This window comes from Solanum dulcamara, chromosome 1 (assembly GCF_947179165.1).
Source record: "Solanum dulcamara chromosome 1, daSolDulc1.2, whole genome shotgun sequence".
Classification (NCBI taxonomy): Eukaryota; Viridiplantae; Streptophyta; class Magnoliopsida; order Solanales; family Solanaceae; genus Solanum; species Solanum dulcamara.
The window spans coordinates 89,263,923-89,273,314 of NC_077237.1; the positions used below are offsets into that span (position 1 = coordinate 89,263,923).

The 9,392-nt window shown below is 32.2% G+C and overlaps 1 protein-coding gene across 1 annotated transcript; it reads left to right on the top strand.

Annotated features, from left to right (window-relative positions):
- The first annotated feature begins 8,058 nt into the window (after positions 1–8,058).
- On the top strand, positions 8,059–9,392 carry LOC129891129 (delta(12)-fatty-acid desaturase FAD2-like). Its single transcript, XM_055966387.1, has one exon. The coding sequence runs from the start codon at positions 8,084–8,086 to the stop codon at positions 9,236–9,238; it is 1,155 nt and encodes a 384-aa protein (XP_055822362.1). The 5' UTR covers positions 8,059–8,083; the 3' UTR covers positions 9,239–9,392.

Genomic DNA, 9,392 nt, shown 5'->3' on the forward strand with positions numbered 1-9,392 from the left:
GCAGCTGATTTCTTTAATTTTCCAGAAGTAAATATGAATATTGATAAGCCCGATAATATTTAAACAATTCTCTTTGTTGTTGTATGTATTAAATATTATGTTTGTATTTTTCTAGATCCATGTAATAAAATAAAATTTTGTATAATAAATTATGTATTAATTATAATATTTACTTTCTTTCTTTGTGAAGAAAATATGGAAATGCCTCAAATCTTGTTTGGATCAATGATAAATCACGAGGATATTTGTGTAATTGATAGTGGAACAACTCATGCTATATTTTAAAGACGAGAAATATTTTTCCAATTTACTTAGAAGAAAAGCTAATGTTACTACAATTTCTGGTAATTCAAAAATAATAGAAGGCTCCGGAAAAGCTACTATAATTATGCCTAAGAGAACAAAAATTGTTATAGAAGATACACTATTTTCTTCTAAATCCCCAAGAAACTTGTTAAGTTTTAAAGATATCCGCAGAAATGAATATCATGTTGAGACACTAAATGAAATAAATATTGAATATCTTGGTATAACCAAAAGTGTCTCAGGCCAGAAATATATTTTGGAAAAATTATTAACTTTGTAATCTGGCCTATATTATGCAAAAATTAGTGCAATTGAAGCACATATGATCGTAAACCAGAAGTTTACTGATCCAAATACATTTGTGCTATGGCATGATCGAATAGGTCATCTTGGATCAATAATGATGAGACGAATTCTTGAAAATTCAACTGGACATCCGTTAAAGAACCAGAAGATTCTTACAAATGATGAATTTTCATGTGCTGCTTGTTATCAAGGCAAATTAATTGTCAGACCATCGACCCTAAAGGTTGGCATCGAATCTCCTGGCTTTTTAGAGCGTATACATGGAGATATATGTGGACCTATTCATCCACCTAGTGGATTGTTTAGATATTTTATGGTCCTAATAGATGCATCATCTAAATGGTCTCATGTGTGCTTATTATCATCTCGCAACCTGGCGTTTGCAAAGTTGTTAGCACAAATAATAAGATTGAGAGCGCAATTCCTAGATTATCCAATTAAGGCCATTTGCCTTGATAATGCTGGAGAATTTACATCCCAAGCATTTAATGATTATTGCTTATCAATTGGGATAAAAATTGAACATCCTGTTGCTCATGTTCATACTCAAAATGGCCTTGCAGAGTCATTTATTAAGCGCCTACAATTAATAGCAAGACCTTTACTAATGAAAACAAAATTGTCAATTACTGTTTGGGGTCATTCTATCTTACATGCAGCAGCACTTGTACGTCTAAGACCGACACATTATAATAAATACTCTCCGTCACAATTAGTATTTGGTCATGAACCAAATATAGCCCATTTAAGAATTTTTGGTTGTGCGGTTTACGTGCCTGTAGCACCACCACAACGTACAAAAATGGGCCCTCAACGAAGGTTGGATATATATGTCGGGTTTGACTCACCCTCCATAATTAGATACCTTGAACCATTGACTGGAGACTTATTCACTGCTCGATTTGCAGATTGTCGGTTTGATGAAAGAATTTTCCCGCAATTAGGGGGAGAGAAAAAGGAACCCGAAAAAGAAAAAGAAATTGCGTGGAAAGTTTCATCACTATCACATTTTGATCCACGTACCCGCACATGTGAACAGGAGGTCCAGAAGATCATCCACTTGCAGAAAATAGCAAATCAAATGCCAGATGCATTTACTGATTTGAAACGGATAACTAAGTCACATATCCCTGCAGTGAATGTACCTATCCGGATTGATGTCCCAAAAGGACCATCTACAAGTATCATAGTTTCTGAATCCCAAACACGCCAGAAGCGTGGTAGACCGTTGGGTTCAAAGGATAAAAATCCTAGAAAGAGAAGCGTGAGAAATAATAAAGATGATACTACAATAGTTACTCCTGAACAAGGTCAAGATTTGAGTAATCCTGATATTCCTGAAGAAATCAGTGAACCCGAGACTCAAGTGAATGAAGAACTTTCAATAAGTTCTACCGATGATGAGATAAATTTAGATCGATCAAAAATTACTGTGGATAATGTTTTTGCATATAATGTTGCAATTAACCTCATGCAAGATAGTGAAAGTCTTGAACCTAAATCCGTTGAAGATTGTCGACGTAGATGTGATTGGCCAGAATGGCAAAAGGCAATTCAATCAGAATTAGACTCACTTGCTAAACGTGAGATTTTTGGACCTGTAGTCCAAACCCCTGAAGGTGTAAAACCAGTTGGTTATAAATGGGTTTTTGTTAGAAAACGAAATGAGAGAAATGAAATTGTAAGATATAAGGCACGCCTTGTTGCATAAGGATTCTCTCAAAGACCCGGAGTCAACTATGAAGAAACATATTCACCGGTTATGGATGGAATAACATTTTGATATCTCATCAGTTTAGCTTAGCTGTATATAAAAATCTTGAAATACACCTAATGGATGTGGTTACAGCTTACCTTTATGGTTCACTTGATAATGAAATTTACATGAAAATTCCAGAAGGATTAAAATTGCCTGAAGCATGTAAAAAGTCTCGGGAAGTATACTCAATAAAACTCCAAAGATCATTATATGGTCTGAAACAATCAGGGCGCATGTGGTATAATCGCCTAAGTGAGTACTTAATAAATGAAGGTTATATTAATGATGATATTTGTCCATGTGTTTTTATTAAGAAAACGGAATTAGAGTTTGTTATACTCGCTGTTTATGTTGATGACATAAATCTCATTGGAACCCCTGAAGAGGTCCAAAAGCCAATTGAATATCTAAAGAAAGAATTTGAAATGAAAGACCTTGGAAAGACAGAACTTTGTCTAGGTCTGCAAATTGAACATTTAGCAGACGGAGTTTTTGTTCATCAATCTGTCTACACTGAGAAAATCTTAAAAAGATTTTACATGGACAAAGCACATCTATTAAGTACTCCAATGGTTGTTCAATCACTTGAAGTGAAAAAAGATTAATTTCGACCTGCAGGAGAGGATGAAGAAATTCTTGGTCCTGAAGTACCATATCTCAGTGCTATTGGTGCACTTATGTATCTTGCTAACGCAACTAGGCCTGATATAATATTTTCTGTCAATTTGCTAGCAAGGTATAGTTCATCCCCAACGTGAAGGCATTGAAACGGTATCAAACATATTTTGCGATACCTGAAGGGTACTATTGATATGGGTTTGTTTTATACTAACAAAGATTGCGCAGACCTTATTGGTTATGCAGATGCAGGTTATTTATCAGACCCACATAAAGCTCGATCTCAGACAGGTTATCTGTTTACACACGGAGGGACTGCTATATCATGACGATCTACAAAACAGTTCATTGTTGCTACTTCTTCAAATCATGCTGAAATAATAGCAATTCATGAAGCAAGTAGATAATGTGTGTGGTTGAGATCGATGATACAGTTCATCAAAGAAAGATGCGGTCTGGAAAATAATATTAAAATACCACAATTATATTCGAAGACAATGCCGCGTGCATAGCTCAATTGAAAGGTGGTTTCATAAAAGGAGACAGAACGAAACATATTTCACCAAAATTATTTTTCACACAGGATCTTCAGAAGAATGGTGAAATTGATGTACAACAAGTTCGTTCAAGTGATAATCTTGTAGATTTATTCACAAAGGCATTACCAACATCAACTTTTGAGAAATTAAGATATAAAGTTGGAATGCACCGTCTCCAAAATATCAAATGAAGATTTCATCAGGGGGAGTAAAATACGCGCTGCACTCTTTTTTCCTTAACCAAGGTTTTGTCCCACTGGGTTTTCCTGGTAAGGTTTTTAATGAGGCAGCAATCAAAACGTATTACCAAATATGTATATTATTTCTTATAGAGTTTTTATAGAGGCACATTATACATAAATATCCAAGGGGGAGTGTTAGGTAATTGATGCTTTCCAAGTGGGCCCCATTTGTAAGTGGGCAACTTGCCCACTTGGTATGTAATCAACAATCCTTTTGCCTATATATATATGTACAATGGTAGAGGAAAAGAGACGCACACAAAAAACACGCACAATTCTACTCTTTTCCTCTTTCCCTCATTATCTTTCTCTAATTAATTTTGCTAAGTTAGTTATTTTATAACAGCATTCAATTGGTTCTTTTTCTGATCTTTTCTCACATTATTTTGACTAACTATAGCAAGGGTTAGAATTATTTAAGAAGTATTGATTTATGCTTTAATTAGATTTCAACACCTACCAAATGCGTCAGATGAAGATGACACTTAAAAAGAGTTAAATACTTTGACCACTGAAATTCCAGTAAAACTCAAACATCTATATCAATAAAATACTTTTGCTAAATAATTTCGTCATTATTAGTTTAATTCTCATATTATAATTTATTAGAGATCGATAATTTAAAAATATATCCATAATAAAATTATTCAGTCATTTTTTTCTAAATTAGTTTGTGCAAGTTTTAAAATCAGGAGAAAATATCATTTTAGTAGGAACTTTCTTTTACGCATATTTGATGTTTATATTAATTAAATTAATAAATGCATAATATATATATTCTTTTTAATCATTTAACTATATCTAATTAATGTATTATCACTTTTATTTATTTGATGGTGATTATCAATGATAAAATCAGAAATTTATTTATAGATAGTTTTTTTTTGATTTTCCATCCGGTTTTTGGAGCTCGTGGAACCCTAATTAAATCTGAACACCGCATGAGAAACTAAAGGAAAAAAATCAGAAATCTATCTTTAGACAGTTAGATAGATTTGTTCTAATTATAACTTGATTTATTCTCTTTTAATTAATTCACATATTTTTTGACTAACTATAGACATTTAAGAAGTAAGTACACTTTTTTTAGCTCTAAATTTGGACAAAATTGTTAACGTAGTACTTATTGAACCAAATTAAGATGGCACGTGCTTGACTATTTGTGCACTTATGGGGACTCAAATAGCAACCAAATACTAATTTATTAATGTATAATAATTTAATATTAATCTTATCTTAACTATACATTAAACCAAATGACCTTTACAATATATCCAATAGTTGCCCAAAATGATAGTGACTAAATTTAGTGTACTTGTACTAGGTAGGTTGTTTCATTTTTTAAATCAAAATGTTCTCGGTAGGCATTAGCAGGGGCGGACCACGTGTAGTTCAGGGTTTATCCGAAACCCCTTTATTAAAAAATTACACTATATATATAAAAAATAATTTTTTTAATTTATATGTATATATTTAACATTGAACCCCTTAAGCATAAATCAAAGGACTAACTCAGTGGCAAATGAGGTTCAATATTTTGTCTTAGCTTGTCTCGTTCGAATCTAAATAGTCACATTTTTTTTTCTGATTAACATGTTTAATTTTTTTTGAACTTCCTTTATAAAATTCTTGGGTTCGCCTCTACAAATTTCTAAATTACAAAATACATAGACATACATTTAAATTTAACCTCCACTATTAACTTAATATGCTAACTTATTTATTGACCAACTTGACACATGATGTGTGTCTCGTAAATCTCTCACCCTGACATGTTGTCGTTCAGTAATTACATGACATGTTCTTTTCAAATGTTTTATATTTATTTATTTAACTTTAGTTAACTAATGTATTCCCACTTTTCTTATATTCTAGGATGTGTTGATATATCTTACAATGTATTCAGACTAAATTCACGTTGGTGATTAGTTGTTTATCTGTTAAAAGTTGAATTATTTGATTTCCATACGTATAGATTAGTAATTAATAAAAGTTTATTAGTATTTGTTGTTGTTGGCGGCTACATATACCTTAAAAATACATTTTTGAGCAGTCGACTATATTGACCAAAGATTAAACAATGAACTAGGTGTGCAAATTATAAAATTGGGAGGAGGATATTGCGTAAGATTGCGGAAACTAAAATAGTTTTATGTTGAAAGTTCCATTTCAAAATTTTAAAAACAAATTAAACTTTCATGTACTATAATTTAGTGAAGGGATAAGTATAACTGATCACTTATAACTAAATTCATAGAAAAATATGATATAGAGCTTTGTGTCCATTCAGTTTAGGTAGAGTTTGAAAATTTCACTTGCACATAAAGCACTTGATTCTAATAAATAGTATCAGATTCAAGGTTGTGGATTCAATTCTCAAGAACAATATATTGTACGAGACATGTGTAGGGAGGGAGATAGTTAGATAACGTCGACATTCTGCTTATGAAAAGGCACACAAAAGAACTAAGGACTCGTAGTAAATATTGGACTTAATTAAAGTTTCATGACCCAAATTTAGGATCGTGACCGACATCATCGACAACATCTCCCCTTACCGGATGATGTTAGAAAGGGGAGATGTTGGATGCCGATCAAGTTGATCTTATGCACTTTATAGCATTATCGTCTCAACAATCAAATAACGACAATAACATCATTATAATCAATATATCACCTAATTAATGAGAATCATGAAAATCTCAAAAAAAAAAAAAAAACGAAGAAGAAGTTCATTTTACATGGGACAACCTAAGTATGATATAGTTGAAAAAAGAGGTATCGATGGGCCAGTTTGAAACTTAAGTTTTATTGTGAATACTTTATAGTCAGAATGTTAGTACTAAGAAGAGAAAATAAGGTTCCTTTCCCTTAACTCGACCCCTCAAATATTTGAATAGCATTCTTGTTTTAATTAGATTTAAAATGTGTGTAGGAACGGAGCCATCTTACAGTTAGGGATTTATATAAATCATCTTCAATGAAAAATTATATTATTTATACATGGTTAAAATATTTTTTTTACTACATGTCTAACACCCTTCGACTAGTTCATTAATCTACTTTTTCAGATTTGAACCTCCTTACTAAAAATTTTGATTTCGCCACTGAATATGTATATGTTATACAAATGTTTATCACTTAGTGTATATAATCTGAGTCAAGTCAGGAGGGATAGTGACTTGATTGTTACAAGTTGAAACTTGAAATTCGAATTATGAGTAATTTGAATAAAACGTGCTTTTGGGGGATATATTTAACCCAATGGTTGGCTATTTTCTTGACTAAAATTTATTTTAAGGAATTAGTATGATGATAGATTAATTATATTGGAGACATTTAACTGAAATTGAGCACGAGGAGTGACGAAGATTTGACATAAACCTCTATCTTGTTAATTAAAATTCAAAAAGTGAATATATTTAGAAGGGGGATTCAAAACCTTACTTCCTAATTTGGACTATAAGAAATTATATAATTGTGTATGGATCGATTATCCCTCATGACTCACTAATACTTATAATAATATCGCTCAATATATTCGGTAGTGGCCATGAAATCATAATTGTACTCCTTAATTTAATTTAAAATTCTTTCATTAAATTTTATTTCTCTTCATGTTGAAATGCAGATGAGTACTAATTAAAATACTGATAATTTAATTTATTAATAATAATAATGATTCATCTATAATATTTACCCAACGAACATGCAATATAATAGTGCATGAAACTGCCAACATATGGCCACTTTTGTTTACTTTTAGGATATTAAATCTTTTTCAACTCTGCCATTTTTGAACAAATTAAAATATTGGCCAAGCCAACCAAAGGGATGTTATATGATTGGATGGAATTCTTTCTATTTTGAATTTGAGCTATGAATATTTAGAAAAAGATAAGGAACGTTCTATTAAATAGATGGTAAGAAATGTTTTTCCTTAGAAAGGCCTTAAACGAAGCGAATCTGGATAATATAGTCGGTTCCAAGAATTACACTAATTAAGAGGTTCAATTTTTATGATTTTTAGCATTAATGAAATAATTATCCTATCATTAAAATTATGAGTTCAGCTTTCTATTTGTAGTTTGTTATAACATTAATTAACTTTCACATATAAATTTGGAATATATCTGACTCAGATGAGCCAGATATAATTAAGTATACTAAATCTACTTGTTATAAAAAATAAAATAAATGGCCAGACCATTGGTCTAGCTCTTGTTTTCCTATATCTATAAAACCAAGAGAATATGGAAGACTCTTATATCCAAGTTTCAGATAGATAATTAAGGGTAAAAAAAAGATCAAAAATGGGAGGTGGTGGTAATATGTTTAATCCAACAAGTATAAGTAAAGAAAAGAAAAATCCTCTCCAAAGAGTGCCAATTTCAAATCCCCCTTTTACAATTGGTGATATCAAGAAGGTCATCCCTCCTCATTGCTTTCATAGATCTGTCATTCGTTCCTCCTTCTATCTTATTCAGGATCTCATATTTACCTTCATCTTCTACTACATTGCCACTACTTACTTCACCGTCTTTCCATCCCCGTATTCTTACCTAGCATGGCCTATTTACTGGATCTTTCAAGGTTGTGTTTGCACCGGACTATGGGTCATTGCCCATGAATGCGGCCACCATTCCTTCAGTCAGTACAAATGGTTAAATGACATTATCGGTTTTATACTCCACTCAGCACTTTTAACACCCTATTTTTCATGGAAATATAGTCATCGTCGTCACCACTCCAACACTGCTTCTCTTGAGAATGATGAAAACTATGTACCTAAGTTTAAATCCAAACTAAAATGGTACACAAAATCATACGTGAATAATCCACTAGCGCGATTATTATTACTTGCCTTCACCCTCACTGCTGGCTTGCCTTTGTACTATGCCATCAATATAGCCGGTAAACCTTATGATCGTTTTGCAAGTCATTATGATCCATATAGCCCTATTTACAATGACCGTGAGAGACTACAAATTTACATCTCTGATGTAGGTGTCATTGCAACTATTTATTTATTATATCGTGTTGCTTTGACACAAGGGCTAACTTGGGTTGTATGCATCTATGGGGTGCCCCTTCTAATTGTGAATGGATTCATAGTGTTGATCACTTTATTACACCACACTCATGCTTCATTGCCACATTATGATTCATCAGAATGGAATTGGCTAAGAGGAGCTCTAGCTACTGTAGATAGAGACTACGGCGTGCTAAATAAGGTGTTCCATCATATTATAGATACTCATGTTTTACATCATTTATTTTCAACTATACCACATTATCATGCTATGGAGGCCACCAACGCCATCAAGCCACTACTAGGAGAATACTATCAATTTGATGGAACTCCATTTTACAAAGCATTATGGAGAGATTTTAAGGAGTGTCAATATGTAGACAAAGATGAAGGATCTCAAGACACAGGCATTTTCTGGTATACAAACAACATGTAAAAGTGGACCAATAACTACTTATTAACTAGAATTGGCTAAATGTTTGCCACTTGAGTTGTTGTTAGTATTTTGGATTGTGTGTTTTCATAATAATACTGTATTTGTATTGTTAGTAGAAACATTTTTAAGTTATTGAAAATAATGCCTTTTTTAT

Coding starts and splice junctions, on each gene's coding strand:
- LOC129891129 (XM_055966387.1), top strand. CDS start 8,084: ATGGGAGGTGGTGGTAATATGTTTAATCCAACAAGTATAAGTAAAGAA.